The sequence below is a fragment of the Giraffa tippelskirchi genome, chromosome 9, assembly GCF_054371585.1.
Source record: "Giraffa tippelskirchi isolate mGirTip1 chromosome 9, T2T-mGirTip1v1.2.pri, whole genome shotgun sequence".
In the NCBI taxonomy this organism is placed as follows: domain Eukaryota; kingdom Metazoa; phylum Chordata; class Mammalia; order Artiodactyla; family Giraffidae; genus Giraffa; species Giraffa tippelskirchi.
Genome location: NC_137283.1, coordinates 157,759,859 through 157,777,801, shown reverse-complemented (window position 1 = coordinate 157,777,801; position 17,943 = coordinate 157,759,859). Strand labels below are relative to the sequence as shown.

General features: G+C 50.8%; 1 protein-coding gene across 5 annotated transcripts in view; it reads right to left on the bottom strand.

Annotated features, from left to right (window-relative positions):
• The window catches only part of TMEM181 (transmembrane protein 181), a 66,910-nt gene that overhangs the window by 48,456 nt on the left and 511 nt on the right, over positions 1-17,943 (bottom strand). Inside the window, exon 1 of one of the 5 annotated variants that reach the window (XM_081530166.1) lies at positions 234-362. The exons of 3 other annotated variants lie outside the window; for them this stretch is intronic. Coding sequence is in view for 1 of the 2 variants with exons in the window: in XM_081530165.1 (XP_081386291.1) it covers positions 68-75 (8 nt within the window). In the remaining variant the exon portion in view is untranslated. Of the gene's footprint in view, positions 1-67; positions 197-233; positions 363-17,943 lie in introns of those variants that run through there. One more of the 5 variants, XM_081530165.1, reaches the window with a different exon arrangement.

Below are 17,943 nucleotides of genomic sequence, written 5' to 3'. Positions count from 1 at the left end.
AGCCCGGGGGGACCCAGCGACTACCCGCCCCGCACCCCCCGCACCCCCCGCCCGGGCCGGCACTCACGGTTCCATCGCGGCGGCGCGGCCCTCGGCGCCGGGCGGGCTCGGGGCGCTCACTGCGGCCGCGGCAGCCGGAGCCGGAGGGACAGCGGCCCTGAGACCGCCGGCTCCCGGAGACTCGCTGGAGCGCGGCGCGCTGCCCGGTCACGTGCGCGGAAGCGGCTCGCCGCGGGGAGGGGCCGGCGGGGGAGGGGGGAGAGCGCGGCGGAGGGGGGCCGGCCTGGGACGGGGGTGCAGGGCTGAGGAAGCGACACGGGCCCGGGAGGGGGCGCGGGCCGGTGGAGGGGTGGACAGCCCTGGCAGGCCTTGCTTCCAGGCCGCTGGGGAGGGCCCCCGCGGCGTGCCCACCTCCCCTGAGCCCCTCGAGCGCCGCCGTGGCCGGCCCTGGGTAGGGGGTGGAGGCGGTGTCAGACGCGTGTTCACAATAGAATGAATGAAGGACTTGACTCACTCCTGGCGCCCAGCGGAGGGGCCAGCACGTTAGTTCAGCCACCCTTTGCTTCCAGATCCTCTTCATCTCGGCTTGAGAATGGCCGTGGGAGTCCAGGAATGCCCTCGGTTGTCTGAAAGGTGTCTGCATAGACACCCATGCCCGTGTGGTAAGTCGCTGCAGCCGTCTCCGACTCTGTGACCCCGTGGACTGTAGCGCGCCAGGCTCCTCTGTCCGTGGGGAGTCTCCAGGGGAGAATTCTGGAGTGGGTTGCGATGCGCTTCCCCATAGGTGTCCGCATTTCTCTGGTGAGGGGGTCTGTAACCTTCCATTTTCACAAAGAGGTTTGTGACCCCAAAGACGTTAAAAACTGGGGCAAACCTCTGACACACCCCAGTGATGAGGGCAGGGGAGCTTTTCTGGTAACTTCTCCCACAGACCTTTTCTGAGCTATGACTACCAGAGCGTGCAGGTTTTCTGTCCCAGTGCAAGCGCTGTCTCTCAGGAGGGATGTGTGTGTGGGTCCCACCTCCCACAGAGCTGACAGCGTGACCCTGCAGGTCACGGTTCTGCTGAGGCACTCGGGCAGGAGCAAGTGTTCAGAAACTTCGCAGTCCAAGTTGTTTCTACCTGGTGTGGAGACAAGAGCTGCCCGAAAGCACTTTCTAGATTTAGCATCTTGCCTTACAGTTCTGAAGTTCTGAAATCAAGAAGAGATGAAGGTATTTTCAGGCTCTCTTTGGAGCACTGGTTGAAATGTCCCCTGAAGTTCCCGAAATGTTGCTGGGGGCCTATTTAAAGTCAGTCTGAATGAGGGAAAATGAGACTCCAGCCGCCTTCCTTGTGTGTTCGCTCACTAAGCTGTCGACTAGCTTGAAGATGCCAACAGGAACACCCAGCTCCTGCCCTCAGCAAACTTAGAGGCAGAGGTATTAACAGTTACCAAAGCAGAGTGTGACGAGCACGGATTTGCTCGGTGGCACTGAGGAAGGGCACCTACGGTCAGCCAGGGTGGGGGTGGGGTGGAAGAGAATGCATGGTGTCTGGGCTCATGGGGTGAAGGTTAGAAAGTTTGGGTGGGGTTCGGGGGGGGGAGTGTGGTGGGGATGGGGTTATCAGGCAAAGCAACAGCCTAAATCCTGGGTAATTATGACAAATTCCATTCACACTCTGAATCTGAAACTGCGATTCCTAAAGGAATAACAAAAGACTATTTCTCGAATTCTTTTGATACACTCTCAGAGAGACAGGGTTCTTCCTGACAAGACCAGGAAATGTAAATGCCAGTAGCTGCAGGGACAGGCAGGTAGCAGCGTCTAAAGGGGGCAGCTGTCACTCAGGGCTTTGGAAAGAGTTTGACTTCAAATGAGAGTTTTCAGGTGACAGCCTTCTGATTCCAAAACGTTGCAAATTGTTCAAAACAATATTTTAATCTCTGAGGATGGTGGCTGCATTTGCCCAGAGGCAGCCGGCTTTGAGCTCTCAGTTGCAGTAGGCTTATCTGGTATAGAAATGCCTGCTCAGAGGACTGGGCCAGCAACCTCGCCTCCCTGAGACATCCCCACAGACCCCTTGCTCTCTTCCAATGACTCCAGGTCTTAAAAGGGTTGACATCTTTGAGGCCCACACTGCCTCCTGGTAATTTCTCCAGGAAGTGGTCCTCCCTTGAGCTGTGGCCCTGCATCACTTCCATCCCTCTTATCCTCGTCTGGAAGAACTCATCTGTTCTTCCAACCTTAACTGAGCACTCAATGCGGGCTGGGCACGCTTCTCAGCTCTGGAAACACAAGGCGGAATCCATGGGCAAGTCGCCGTTCTCATGGGACTAACCTTCTAGTGGGACACAGTCAGCCGAACAAACAACAACCAAACAATTACATCATTAGCACTGTGATGGAGGAGGAAATGGCAGGGTGCCGTGATGCTGTCTGTGACCAAGGGAGAGGGATGCCGTGTTCCAGGGTTTGGTGGAAGCTGGTCTGATGCTCAGCCATCCCTCACATCCTTCCACGTCCTCCTTCAGGTCCCCCTCCTCCGAGCGTGCTGCTGTTGGGCACCGCCCTCGTTAAGCGCAGAATGAGCACGCTGCAGGTGAGTCTGTGTCAGCCTGAGAGTGAGTGCGTGGGCAGCTTCCACCCCTTGGGTCCATTACTCCATCCTCAGGTTGCCCCTTCCGCTCTCCGCTCAGGTTCATGCTCTCCAATGAGAATAACCAGCAGTTGCTGAGCACCTGCAAAGCCTAAGGCCTGTAAATTCTCTTAATAGCTTGATGAGTTACCAGTGGTCATCGTCCTCATTTATAGACAGGAAACAGGCCAGGAGAGGTGAAGTGCTTTTTCTCAGGAACTGTTTGACCTGACCCCAGCGTGGGACCTCCAGTGTTGGCGTCTCATGCATTATTGAATGTGACAGGGATGACTAGCTGAGGCCGAATGCAAATGGGCCACCAGCTAGAGTCTCTCTAACCACAGAGATACTCCAATGCAAATGAGCCCCCAGCTGGAGTCTCTCTAACCACAGAGACAGCTCACATTTGTCAACTCTGTTCTTATTTTAAAACCTTCTAAAATCCAGTTACAGCATGTCCGCAGTATTCCCCAGTAATCCTACTTAATTGGGAAATTTGACCCATGCGTAAATGAGTATGTATATATTTGAAACCCTGCTCTGCTAAGTCGCTTCAGTGGTGTCCGACTCTTTGCGACCCTAGGACCGTAGCCCGCCAGGTTCCTCTGTCTGTGGGATTCTCCAGGGAAGGATACTGAAGTACGTTGTTGTTTTCACCTCCAGGGAATCTTCTGGACCCAGAGATTGAGCCTGCTTCTCTTAGGTTCTTCACCACTAGTGCCACCTGGGAAGCTCATTTAACACCCTGCCTTGCTGATCTTGGGTCAGGAAGATCCTCTGGAGAAGGCAATGGCAGTCCACTCCAGTATTCTTGCCTGGAGAATCCCATGGATGGAGGAGCCTGGCAGGCTACAGTCCATGGGATCGCAAAAGAGTTGGACACAAATGAACGACTAACACTGCTACTAATACTACTTGCTTCACAAAGGATCTCGATGTCACGAATAAGATTGGGCTGATACCACTTATTCTTAAAAACCCTACTCATACCTGATGTTCATTTCCTAAGGGTCAATGAACCATTTCTTTTAAATAATCTCCTTCTAGAATAGGACCAGAGTCAAGCCCACCAGTCTGCAGCATGCTGACTCCCACTCACGGCTCTTTTTTAGAGTTCAAAGCAACAACTCAAGAGGCTCATCTGCAGAAGCTGTGCTACCCCTGGAAATCAGCTGTCTGCTCCAAGGGATGCAAACACTTGCCAGTTTAGCAAGGGACATTCGTCTAGCATTTTGTAGATACTGTCATGGTTTCCTGGCCTATCTTGTTAACAATAATCAGTGACAGCTAACTCTGAGTATTCATGCTCTAGGTGGGCCCCCAGTTCAGGAAAAGAAATGGCTTATTCCAATTCCTCCTAACCTACTGTCTTAGCTCAGGCTGCCTCAACAAAATGCAGAGTGACTGGCTTACGCAATAGAAGTCCATTTCCTCACACTGCATGCGTGTGTGCTTCAGTCATGTCTAACTCTTTGGGACCCCATGGATTGTAGCCGCCCCCCAGACTCCCCTGTCCATGGGATTCTCTAGGCAAGAATCCTGGAGTGGGTTGCCATGCCCTTCTCCAAGGTTTCCTCACCTTCTAGAGGCTAAAAGTCCCAGATCCAGGTTCTGGCCAATTTAGTTTCTGATGAGGGCTCTTCCTGCAGACAGCCACCCTCCTGCTGCAATCTCACATGAGCCTTCCCTGGTACAGGGTCTCTCCTGTGCCTTCTCACAGGATACAGTCCTGTCAGACCAGGGCCGACCCTCATGACTTCTGTTGTTGCTCAGTTGTGTCCGACTCTTGGTGACCCGGTGGACTGTAGCCCACCAGGCTCCTCTATCCATGGGATTCTCCAAGCAGGAATAATGGAGTGGGTTGCCATTTCCTTCTCCAGGGGATCTTCCTGACCCAGGGATTGAACCTGTGTCTCCTACATTGCGGGTGGCTTCTTTACCACTGAGACTCACTTAGCCTTTAATTACTTTCTTACTCCTAATACGGCCATGCTGGGGGTTAAGACTTCAACCTAGGAACTTGGAGGGGGTACAAATATTTGCTCCCTAACCCTCCTGTAGCCATGAAATTAAAAGATGTTTGCTCCTTGGAAGAAAAGCTATGACCAACCTAGGCAGCATAATTAAAAAGCAGAGACATTACTTTACCAATACAGGTCCGTCTAGTCATAGCTTTTTTACTGGTTTTTCCAGTAGTCATGTATGGAAGTGAGAGTTGGACTATAAAGAAAGCTGAGTGCCAAAGAATTGATGCTTTTGATCTGTGGTGTTGGAGAAGATTCTTGAGAGTCCCTTGGACTGCAAGGAGATCCAACCAGTCCATCCTAAAGGAAATCAGTCCTGAATATTCATTGGAAGGACTGATGCTAAAGCTGAAACTCCAATACTTTGGCCACCTGGTGCAAAGAACTGACTCATTTGGAAAGACCCTGATGTTGGGAAAGATTGAAGGTGGGAGGAGAAGGGGACGACAGAGGATGAAATGGTTGGATGGCATCACTGAAGCAATGGACATGAGTTTGAGTAAGCTCTGGGAGTCGGTGAAGGACAGGGATGCCTGGCGTGCTGCAGTCCATGGGGTCGCAAAGAGCCAGACATGACTGAGCAACTGAACTGAACCCTTCTAAGTGGAAGATTTCTTGAAAAGAAAATTTATTCTGACCTAGATAGTACAGAGAATATGGAATAATTAATTTCGTGCCAGCAACTCGATAATTGCCTACTCTTTGTTCCAAGGCAGGAAAATCTCAGCCTTCAGTTCAGTTCAGTCACTCAGTCGTGTCTGACTCTTTGTGACCCCATGAACTGCAGCACACCAGGCCTCCCTGTCCATCACCAACTCCTGGAGTTTACCCAAACTCATGTCCATTGAGTCAGTGATGCCATCCAACCATTTCATCCTCTGTCGTCCCCTTCTCCTCCTGCCCTCAATCTTTCCCAGCATCAGGGTCTTTTCAAATGAGTCAGCTCTTCGTATCATGTGGCTAAAGTATTGGAGTTTCAGCTTCAGCATCAGTCCTTCCAATGAATATTCAGGTCTGATTTCCTTTAGGATGGACTGGTTGGATCTCCTTGCAGTCCAAGGGACTCTCAAGAGTCTGCTCCAACACCACAGTTCAAAAGCATCAATTCTTTGGCGCTCAGCTTTCTTTATAGTCCAACTCTCACATCCATACATGACTACTGGAAAAACTGTAGCCTTGACTAGACGGACCTTTGTTGACAAAGTAATGTCTCTGCTTTTTAATATGCTATCTAGGTTGGTCATAACTTTCCTTCTTAACTCTTCCTTAAGCATGGTGACAGTTGATGTTAGCGACCTCTCTGGGCCTGTGGTCTGACAGCTCCTGGACAGCCCTATGCTGCTGACTTATCTTCCCTGCAATAAGCAGAGGTACTTGCACGAGCCGCTCAGTTCTCTCCCCTGCTGCCTTCCCAGGTCTGCCTGCCCCCATCATTTGTAGGCGGGTGCAGACTTCCCAGCCTACTTGCCGCATCACGTGTGGATGCTTCCTTCTCACTGTTTTCTCTACTCCTAAGAACTGACCATTAGAAGGAAGGGTCTAACTCTTTTTGGTTCAAATGCTTTCTCTTGCTTATCATGTTCTGGAATGCCAGGAGTGGGCTTCCCAGGTGGCTCAGTGGTAAAAAAAAAAAAAAAAAAAAATCTGCCTGCCATTGCAGAAGACCTGGGTTTGATCCCTGGTCTGGGAGCATCCCCTGGAGAAGGAAATGGCAACCCACTCCAGTATTCTTGCCAGGAAGTCCCATGGACAGAGGAGCCTGGTGGGCTCTTAGAGTCCATGGGGTCACAAAAGAGTCAGACATGACTAAGCAACTAAACAGTAACACCGGGAGCACAGAAGTTCTGCCTGGCACTTATTGACAATATGAGGCTATTGTTTTTGTTGTCTTATTATAATTGTACTTCTTCCCAAGTTCCATTGCTGTATGACAAACTACCCTAACCTGAAGTAACTCTATTGGTTATCTATTGCCACAGAACACATTACCCCAGGGCTTTGTGGCTTGAAACAGCATCTATTATGTCTCAGTCTCTGGGGGTAGGGAATTCCGGGTGCAGCTTAGCTGGGTCCTCAGGTTCAGGCTCCCTCGCAGGCCGAAGTCAAGGTGTCAGCCGTGGCTGAAGCCTTCTCAAGGCTCCACTGGGGAAGGATCTGCCTCCAGGCTCACACTGTGTTTGTTGGCAGGATCTGGAGGTCACGCTCAGTTCCTTGTCACCTGGGGCTCCCCACGGGACAGCTTACAACATGGTAACTTTGCTTCCTCCAAGTGAGCAAGTGAGAAGAATCGGAGTGAGAGGGCGATGGAAGTCAGTCCTCTGTCACCTAATCTCACAAGCAAGATCCCATCACCTTTCCTCTATTCTTTCCTTATCAGCAGATCACAGGTCCACCCCGCACTCACGGGGTGGGGATCATACCAGGGTGTAGGGAGCAGTGGGTGACTTGAGACAGCAGTTGATTCTCTCTGGTGGTTCTCTGTGTTGACTGAGCTCAGCTGGGTGGTGCTTGCTGGGGTCTCCCTTGACAATGCAGTCAGATGACATCTGGGGCTGCAGTCACACGATGGCTCGTTTCCGCTCTGGTGGAGGCATGTCTGGTGCCTGAGCTAGGGTGGCTGGAAAGCTGGGGGCTGGCCAGCCAGTCTTCCTCCCTGTGGCTTCTCCACGTGGCTAGCTTGGGCCCCTCATGGTCTCAGGGAAGCCGGACTTCACACATGGTGGCTGGTTTCTCCTGGGACAGATGCTCTTAGACACCTAAGCTGAAGCTGCAGGGCTGCGGTGATGTACTTTCAGGCATCATTCAGCGTCTCTACCACTACGTTCTATTGGTACAAAGAGAGCCAGAGCCTGCCTGGGTCCCAGGGCAAAGGACAACAAAAGAGCATGAACCCTGGGAAGAGAGGCTCTTTGGGTCCCATCTTTGCAGTTTAGCTACCGTAGTCTTAAAGTCCACAAACAAACATGTTTGCTTCACCTCTTTTCTTCATCTCGAAAGGTAAGATAACTGTGCCCAGAACTTTCCCTTTTAAGTTTCCTACCATGCTAAAGAGTTCACATATATTATCTCATTCTCTCCTCTAAGCGACCATTAAAACAAATGCACTCTTTTGCCTCAGTACCTGTTGGTATTTGCAAAAATGAAGACTAGTGAGTCTGCTGGGGCACAGTCCTGATCCCACACATACAGCTCAGCACAGCCCTGACTCAGGGCCCCCAGGTGCTCCTGCTTACGAGGAATTAGTGTCCAGTATACCACACCCTTCACCTTCTCTGCTTTTGGTAGTTGGAGAGTTTTTCAGCATCAGTCCCGATTTGTTAGACTAATGGTTCAGTGGTAAAGAATCTGCCTACCAATGCAGGAAGATGCAACAGATGCAAGTTGGGAAGATCCCTAGAGAAGGAAATAGCAACCCACTCCAGTATTCTTGCCTGGAGAATTCCATGGAGAGAGGAGCCCAGTGGGCTACAGTCCATGGTGTCACAAAGAGCCGGACGTAACCGAGAGCCTGAGCTGAGCGTGCACACCTTTCATTCTCAGCGTTTGACCACTGCATCCCCAACCATCTCCTGTGACCTTTCTTTGTCCTCAGCTTCCCAGGGCCTGACACCAGCCTGGTAGAGAGACAGCCCGACACAGGTACTGAACAAATGACACAACTGGGTTTGTCAGACGACTGGTAATACACTAGTGTGTTTTCTAAGAGTTTAAAGAAAGGGGGACACCTTCCCATGGAAGGAGAGAAGGGGGTTGCAGGACAGCAACTGGAGCCCTTGGAGGTGGGAGGTCTTCTAGCTGGAAGACTGGTCCTGGTTGTCCTGAGACTTTCCCAGGTTTAGTACACACATGCACGCACATGTTCACGTGCACACACATGTATGCACACATGTTCACATGCATGTGCATAGATACACATGCAATTCACATGTGCACATGCATGCACGCATATGCACATGCATGCACACACATGCACATACCCCTTTCCCAACTTGAACCTGATAAACCTCAGGCAGCTCAGGTAACACAGAAGACTGTAGACATGTCTTCTGGGGAGACCGTCCCTGGGGCACCCCCTTCAGACCCACAGCTGTCTTGGTTTTAGAGCCAGGGGGGATCTGAGATGGTTCCACAAGATGTGCAGACCTGATTCCAAGATGGCAGCAATGGCTCCAAGTGAGGACTCAGTCCTCCTGACTCGTGCTCATCAAATATTATGCTGATGGTTTAGAAAGTACGTGCAGGGAGGAACCTAAGTCCACAAGAGACACTGGAGTTCTAACCACCGGTGCCTGGGACTTACTTGAAAATAGGGTCTTTGCAGATGATCAAGTTAAGATGAGGTCAGAGTGGGCCCTGGCCCAATAGGACTAGTGTCTTCTTAATAAAGGGAAATTTGGATGATAGACAGACATGCATAGAAGGAAGACGATCTGAAGGCAGACAGCCATCTACTAGCCCAGGGACCTGCAGGGCTCCCAGAATCTAGGAGAAAGGCCTGGAACAGGTTCTCCCTCATAGCCCTCAGAAGAAATAAACTGCTGACATCTTGTTCTTAGAATCCTGACCTCCAGAACCGTGAGATCATAAATGTCTGTTGTTTAAGCCCCCAGCTTGTGGTACCTTGTCACAGAGGTCCTGGAAATGAATCCAGAGCCCAAAGGTTCCTGTTTCAGGAACAAGGCATGCTTCAAGCCTTGGACCTCCTGCCCCGGGTCGGAGCCCTGTTCCCCTCTTGCAGACAATGCTCTTTCTGTTGCATGAGCTGAGTCATCACTGCAGCTGAAAGACGGGCCCCCGGAGAATAACTGGGATGCTTAACACCTGCTCTGCTCTCCAGGAAGCAAATATCTTTCTCTTTTCTTCTTGGTTCAGAACAAGATGTAGCATTAAAAAAAAAAAAGAACAAAACAACTCTGCTGCGTGGGTCATAGCTCTGCTCACATTAAGGTGCAGATAAAAACGAAGCTGGGGTAAACCACTAGGAAGAGCTCTGATAAGCACATAGCACCTTGTTATTGAATCCAGAGGCAAGACAAAGGCAGGCACCTGGTTCAAGGCATGATGGACTTCCCTCAAGCGCACAGTTGTGCCACCTGAAAGACCAAATGATGAATCAGTGCCTACGCATTCACTGACGTAGCCCAGCTGGGGGCATGAGAATCTGCAGCAGCTGGGGCTGTCTTTGCCCTCTGTTGGGAAGAACTTGGCCAAGAGCAAAGCAAAGAGAAAAAGTGAGCCCCGGTGACATGTCTGAGTTCTTAAATTTAGCTGAGCTAAGTTAGATCTGTCACTGGACTTTTCAGTTAAATGATCCAATAATTTCCCTTCTCACACTATGCAATATAACTTGGTACAGAAAGAATCTAAATCCTAAACACAGACAGGGAGAGGCCAGAAAACAATAACCCGTATGGTACAGATATCAGGAAACGACATCACCTGAAGGACAGCATCACCTGAAGGGTGTTTATAAATTGGAAAAAGAAACCAGAATACTGAGGGACACCGCCAAAGCTGCCTGAAAATCTCCCCAAGGGCTGCTGAGTAATCCAAGATGTAGGCCCATTCTGAGACCCTGAGAGCAAGACCAGAAGGTTACAGGGAGCTGAAATTTGTCTAAAGACAGGAATATCCTCATTTTTAGTGACTTTTAAGTTGACAGAGGCAGAGAGAATACCATATTCCTGGACACTGAAGGGGGAAAAAGTTCTGCCAATGCAATTAAGGTCCTTCAGCCTTGAGTGTTCTCAGATCCCATGATTCCCTCAAAGAATAAAGAGCGTATGAGCCTTCATTTAAAATAAACTCTAGATCCCTGTTCAGTGTTATTCATAACTCAACGTGTGGTCCTTGCCCTATTAAGAAATCCCTCTAAATCCCTTCTTTGGACCCCCTGGAAGTCAACGTGCCGTTTCTGGAACAGCCTGTGGCAGCCAGAGCTAGAGAAACCAAACCAAAAGTCTTAACTGCAGAAACGTAAACACTGAAAACTGGAAGGCACGCATCAGACCCCCAGTAGGTAAAGGTTCAGAGGCAGAGGCGGGGAAGGGGACAACCAACAGGCACCTCCATTCCCATCTGGGACCTCGTTCCAGGGAAGCAGGACACTCACGTCCTCCTGGGGTCAGGCAAGGCTGTCAGGAGGCTGCCCTTGCTGCCGGTCTCCCTCCTGACTGGCTGGTGGGCAGGGAGAGCAGGTATGACATGGTCTTCCTCTCACAGTGACCAGTCCAATAGCGAGGTTAAAACCTGTGGCTCGGGACTTGAATTTATATCATGACTCCCACCTGAGTATTCTATTTTCTGGACCTTATAGTGGAAAACACCCTCAAATGTCCCTGTTTCTGAGCTGGGATCAAGACAGTGTCCCCAGGCCAAGACAAGGATCAGGAACCTTCAGAAGTCAGGGAATAACCAGGAGCAGGTCATGCAGCCCTAACCTGGAGTCCCCAGGGGACAAAGGTCTGACTCCATATCCAGCCTCTGGGACCCGTACTCACCATCTCCTTCTGACCTGGAAAGCTGCCCGACAGGCAACAAGAGCTGCTAATGCCTGGTTCATAGGATCCAGGGTTACTCAATTCACACACCGGTGCTGCATGGAGGAAAGAGGGTCACCCACCTGAGAGTGGTCTGAAGCAATAAATGGTAATTTCCAGAGATACTTAGTCACAGTGCCATGGCCTTGAGGAAAAGTCGGGTCCATTCTAAGCTCAGGCAGTTAACAGGAAGAGACTTTGCCTAAGACGCGTTGAGACCATGTAGAGGACAAGGTGTCAGGGAAGAATGTGAAAGAAAGGGAAAGTGAAAGTAGCTCAGTCGTGTCCAACTCTCTGTGACCCCATGGACTATACAGTCCGTGGAATTCCCCAGGCCAGAATACTGGAGTGGGCAGCCTTTCCCTTTTCCGGGGGATCTTCCCAACCCAGGGATCAAACCCAGGTCTCCTGCATTGCAGGTGGATTCTTTACCAGCTGAGCCACAAGGGAAGCCCAGAGAATGTGAGGGAAGGGCATCTTTGGAGCCCCTGGAGGGACTAAGGAGCTCTGAGAGAGAGTCCCAGCCCCAGGGGCAAATCCTTCAGGATCGCACTGGGCGAGGGCCTGAAAGGAGCCACTGGATTGATGCTTCGAGTTCACCGGTGACCTGGGCTAGAGCAGCTCCAGGACAGGTGTGGCGAGTTCCCAGTTTTCGGGGCTGATGGAGGAAGAGGCAGGACCACGAGGTGGCAGTGTTGCACAACAAGTTTTGCTGGGTGATGCTTGGGCAGGCTGCAAGAGGGGAGGTCCTTAGCAGGAGGACTCCTCCCCAGCCCTGAGACATCAGTCAGGACCACCACGCAGCAGGGGGAGAGGGCAGGGAGCTCCGAAAGGAAAGGGGGAGGAGGGAGAGGGCCCGTGTGTCTGGTGGTGTTGCTCACAGACCCCAAGGGGGTGGCTCTCAAGAGGGAACATGATTCATGGTCTTTATAGCTGTGGGGTCTGTCACAGCGATGCTATCTCAGTGGCTAGCAGATGTTGGGTGCAGTTTCACAGGTGTGCAAAGCAAGGACTCTGAAAGGCTAAAAGTATGCTTATTTGTGTGTGTGCTGAGTCGTGTCAGTCATGTCTGATGGTGACCCCAGGCTCCTCTGTCCATGGGAATCTCCAGGCAAGAATACTGGAGTGAGTTGCCATGCCCTCCCAGGGATCGAACCCACATCTCTTATGTCTCCTGCATTGGCAGGCGGGTGCTTTACCCCATGTGCCACCTGGGGAGGCCATGCTTCTTTGGGCTCTATTTAAATTGTGAGCATTTGAGTTGGGTGCCAGTGGGAGGGAATCAGGGGCCTTCTGTGAAATAAGTGAAGAAATAAACAACCTGGAAGCCAACTTGCTGGGACCACCTTTAACCCATTTATAGAACAACATGTCGGGGGTGGGGGGGAAAGCCAGACCAGCATATGCCAGAGAGGACAGCTTGGTTGCTCCCAAAGGAGCCAGACAGAGGGAGGGAGTCAGAGTGGGGGAGGGCAGACCCAGGAAAAGGGAGGTGACTGACAGGTGGATCCCAGAGCAGGGAGAGGGGCGCCGCGGGGGAGGAGCCGCGGGGGAGGGGTGCTCCCTAGGGGTGTCGCACCAAGACAGCGGTGGGGGGGGGGCGCCCAGGGGTAGCTGAGCTACTCTGGCATCACTGCTGGCCCCTCACACGTCCATATGCTCAGGTCCATGGGCCCGTCTGACACCTGTATCTTGTCCCAAAGAGACAACAACAGTGCTAGCCTCCCCCTACCGAGCCAGATTTGTACCCAATTCTAAGCTCTCAAGCGTGTAAGCTTCATGAAATGATCCTTCTACCTTTGAAATGATGGTGCAGGAGAAGCTGGTTCTAACAACACAATGATGCTTATGATTTCCTCCCATCAAAAATGAAACAAAAGACAGAGATGTCAGTGCTCAATAGTCAAGAGTTGCCTCCAGTAAGCTGAAAACAAGGAGGAAGTCAGTTGCTGAAACATGAATAGTCACATCAGGACCCATGGGACAGCTTAAAGATAGGCAGGTTTGCCTTAAGTGGAAAAAAAAAAATCGTTCTCAGACCTTTAAACCTGACTGCAACCTGACCAGATGTTTTAATCCAAAAAGGAAGGTGGGTCAGCCTGGGAGCATGGTGAAGGCAGAATTGGCCAAGGTGACAGTGGACAGTGGCCCTGAGCTCTGAGTAGGGGAGAGGGAGCCTGGGCTAACACCCCGATACTTCTGTCCGGCTGGCAAGTCCGTCCCACCAAGGAGGTGCATGCTCCAGGCTCGCTCATGTTAATGCTCGTCAACCTTGCCCTCACACACATGGCTTCTGTCCTGGCTGAGGATCAGCCCAGGACGATTAAATCAGAATTCCTGAGGGTGGGGCCTGGGCCTTGGCATCTTCAAAAGCTCCCCCAGGTGATTCCAGCTCTGAGCAGCCCTGATCCAACTACGTCCCCCAGCACTGACTCCATGCCCACCACTGCCTGTGTTCTCAAGGTCAATTAAATAATGGCGTTCTGATTCTGCACAGTAGACCAGAGCTTGGTCAATGTGAAGGCTTCACTCAGCGTGGTTCTTCTCAATGTGCTGGTGAAAATAAGCCAGCAGGACTGAGGGCCGGCCCCAGAGTGCTGAAGAATCCACCGAGGTGATGAAATAAATATTGCCTCCAGAAGCCTCGTGGGTGAGGACTGCCCAGTGCATTACTTCACTGGCAAAGAAAACTCAACCCCAACTTGATGGCCCCTATATTTTACACAGGTAAAGTAATAACCTGAGAAACAGGGTGGATCAGCCAAACGGCCAACAACAAATTGCCTGAGAGCTGAGCTCTACAGGGTCACGTCTATTGTCCTTCTACATACTTCTGTATACTTGTCTATATACTTCCCTGGTGGCTCAGACAGTAAAAGCGTCTGCCTACAATTTGGGAGACTCGGGTTCGATCCCTGGGTCAGGAAGATCCCCTGGAGAAGGAAATGGCAACCCGCTCCAGTATTCTTACCTGGAAAATCCCATGGACAGAGGAGCCTGGTAGGCTACAGTCCATGGGGTCGCAAAGCGTCGGACACGACTGAGCAACTTCAGTTTTACTTTCTACTGTCCTTCATGTGTCTTTACCCTTTACCCTTGATGCCAGGACAAAGCTGACTGCCTACCTGACATCCATGCTCCACATCTTCTTCCTAACAGAAGGGAGGAGTCCCTTAAACAGCTAAGTCTTAGGGAACTGGCTCCCCTTCAGCTTCTGGGGCACTCACACTTGCTAAAGTCTAATGCCATCCCCTTGCCAGCCTGTGTTCAAGAAAGGACAAGTGGCCCCGATCTAGTCAGTGAGACACAGGAGCTGGTGTTCTTTAAGGCTTTCTAACGAAGTGTGACACACACACAGAAAGTCCGTGTCAGGTGTGCATGCTAAGTCACTTCAGTCGCATCCGACTCTTTGTGGCTCCATGGACTGTAGCCTGCCAGGCTCCTCTCTCCATGGGATTCTCAAGGCAAGAATACTGGAGTGGGTTGCCATTTTCTACTCCAGAGGATCTTCTCGACCTAGGGATCAAACCCGAGTCTCTTGCGTCTCCTGCATTGGTCGGCAGATTCTTTACCACTAGCGTAACCTGGGATGCCCATTCTAGTATGGAAAAAGCCAGATTTATCTGTTCTACTGTTGTGAGTATTTGGCTGCCTTCCGGTTCAGGAGTATTACAAATTGTGCCGCTATGAACATGTTAATGCGTGTCCATTGACAGACATGTATATGCATGTCTGTAGGGCACATACCTAAGAGGAGATGCTGGGTCAAAATGTATGTGTATGTTCAATGTTAGTCTATACCCAAACTATTTTCCACAGTGATTGTACCAATTTAGCCCCTATCTGTAGTGCAGGAAAATTCCATGTCCTTGTTAACACATGTCTGTTTTCACTGGCACCGTTCGGTGGGGGTATAGAAGAGATTCTATGACTTTTGCTGTGGGCTTCAGTTATTCCTCCTCTTTTAGAGAGCTATTGGAGAAGGAAATGGCAACCCACTCCAGTATTCTTGCCTGGAGAATTCCGTGGACAGGGGAGTCCGGTGGGCTGCAGTCCGTGGGGTCACAAAGAGTCGGATGTGACTAAGCAACCAAGCCCTTAGAGAGCTATAGAAAGCCAGCCAGTTCTCCTCATGAATATGAATGAGAAGCAATAGCCCAACGGATTATTAGTGGCCAAGTACAGTCAATTGCTACCACATAAAAAAAGAAAGGACTTGGTAGTCATCACTAAGCTGGGATCAACAAGTCAGTCCTTCACCTTATCATTTAGGCTGGTTGCTTTGGTTTTTCTGGTATCTGTACTGGAAAGCATCTTTAGTGTTAGCTTCATAAAGCACTTGAGCCTCACAACATCCCTGCTTCATTTTTCTGATGTGAAAACTGATCACCAATGAAACTCAATCATTCCCCAAAGGCCAGGGGAATTAGCAAAGCATTAGGATTTCAGATGCCCAGCTTCCTGTTTTTTCATCCGCATTATGCGGTGCCCCCTTTCTTAGTACAGCTGTCATCTCTCATTTTGTGAAATGACTGTGAGTCCTTTGATGATGCGGCTGCTCTTTTACAGTGATACCAAATTACATAGCTAAGATGCAAACAGCCATGCCACCTAATGGAGGGGCCAACCATCTTCTGAAAACAGCATTAGCAAGCTCTCTCCTTTCTACACTCTGTTATGGGGAGACTGTCATCTACATGAGGCGAATCCCTGGTCCTCCAGGGAAAAATGGACTGGTGAGTTTTAGTCATAAATCTCTAATGAGGAAACGATGATGGTGAGAAGAACAGGAGCAAAAATTATAGTAGCAAGTCCATCTTCCAGCTAGACAGACGCAGGAGCTGTAACTACCAGCTTCCCAACTTAGAAACCCAAAAGTATTTCACCTAGTTTTGTAAAGGTGCAACTCATAGATATAAGAATTCAGTGGAGCAGGGGAAGTCAGTTCAGTGACCTAAACATCTCACTAGAAAACAGCCTCTGTGATTCAGCCTAACCAACACACAAGATTATAAAGATTCAGCAGTAAACTTCTTCTCAAACCAGGGTGAGGGGGCAGAATTCATCAGTGTCTCCTTACATCTAGAGTGAATTCATGGTCTTTAAGATCCAACTCTATCAATGAAGTTACTCTGGGAGCAAAGATTCAAATGCTTGTACAGGACAGGCAACCAAACTGCTCACGTCACTTACACCCTCCAATCGCGTCACACTGGGTTCTAAAGAATCCCATCTTCCGCAGTCTCGCCTTCAGTGTGCTCTGACTGGGCCCTGAGTATCTCTCTGACCATTTTGCTCCAAACGTGTTGGTCTGTTCCTTGAACATATCATGTTATTACGGCTTCAGGGGCTTTGCACTTACTCTTCCTCTTCTGGAACCTTCCTCCGCAGATTATTGTCTAGTGGGCAGAACTCATTCTTCCCTTCTCAGACATCACCTTCTCAAAAGGCCTTCCTTGACCACCTTCTCTGAGTAGCACCCCATCACTCTATCATGCCACCTGGTTTATTATCTTCCTAGCACTCACTGAAGCCTACAATCACTTGTTAATTACATATAAGCCCCATGACATCAGGGACCCATACGGTCAGATCTCCTAGATTGTGAAGTTCATCTAAAAGCTTCACCATATGATCCTGAGATGACATTTTTTTTAATGGGCTTTTCTACTCAGTCATTTTATGACAAATATATTAGTCAGCAATATATTGCCAATTAGCCCCGGGAAGAAACCATTAGGCTTTTGAAAAAAATTTGATGATAAATGTGATACATGTTCTCCAGAGTACCTGTGAATACATACATATGACCTTTAGCCAGAGTGGACTGTACAAAAATGACTACCACCGCTTCAAAGATAGCTGTGCAATATTCCTGCCATCCTCAAGCACAGAGTTAGTGAATTGTCACTAGAAGGCTCACCTTAAATAAGACTTCTGGTTCAAGCTTCCCATTTTACAGACGAGAAAGCTTGAAGTGCAGAGTTAGCAATTAAGTTTCTCAGGGTCAGGGAGATAGGTTAATAACAAAATCAATCTAGGCTCCAGTCTCCAGACTCCTGAAGGGTCCTTTCATTTCGAGGGCAACACACCAGGTAAGTCCAGCCACCAGAAGTGGATAAAGGCCAAGTGCAGGGAGGAAGCTGCGGGTGCCCAGCCCCGCAGGCAAGGGACTGCGGGTGCTCACAGCTCTCACGCGGGCTAGAGGAGAGGGAGACGGAGAGGAACAAAGACAGTCCAAACCCACCGCTCCCTGGGGTGCTGAGCACCGCTTCCCCCTGCATCTTCCCCTCCTCGGTGCCGCCCAGCCCTGAGGCCCTCGGCCCCCAACCCTCCGCAGCAGCCTGGCCTCAGGGATTTCCGCCAAAGCCGCTGGGGCCTGAGTACCCCGGAAGAGAGGCCAAGGCCCTCCCTGCAGCCCTCGAGGGCGAGAGATGTCTTCGCAGACCAGGTCTGGGCAAGGCCTGAGCGAAGGCCGCGGAGGGTGGAGGGGTGGGGGTGGGGGTGGGGACAGGAAGGGCAGGGGGAGAGGGAGGAGTTCAGCGGGGACCAAAGCCCCCTGGGTCCCTTTCTCAGGACTTGAGGGTCTCGGCTCAAGAACGGAAAAAAGCTCTCCACTTCAGCTCCCTGGATCTGCCCTTGACCCCCAGCACGCGAACGCCGCAGCCCACCCCGCCGGCCTGCCTCCCCTTCCCGGCGCGGGGAGGGGGACGGAGAGGGCAGGATCCCGCCGGGCCCCGGAGCTCAGCGCGGCCCCGGG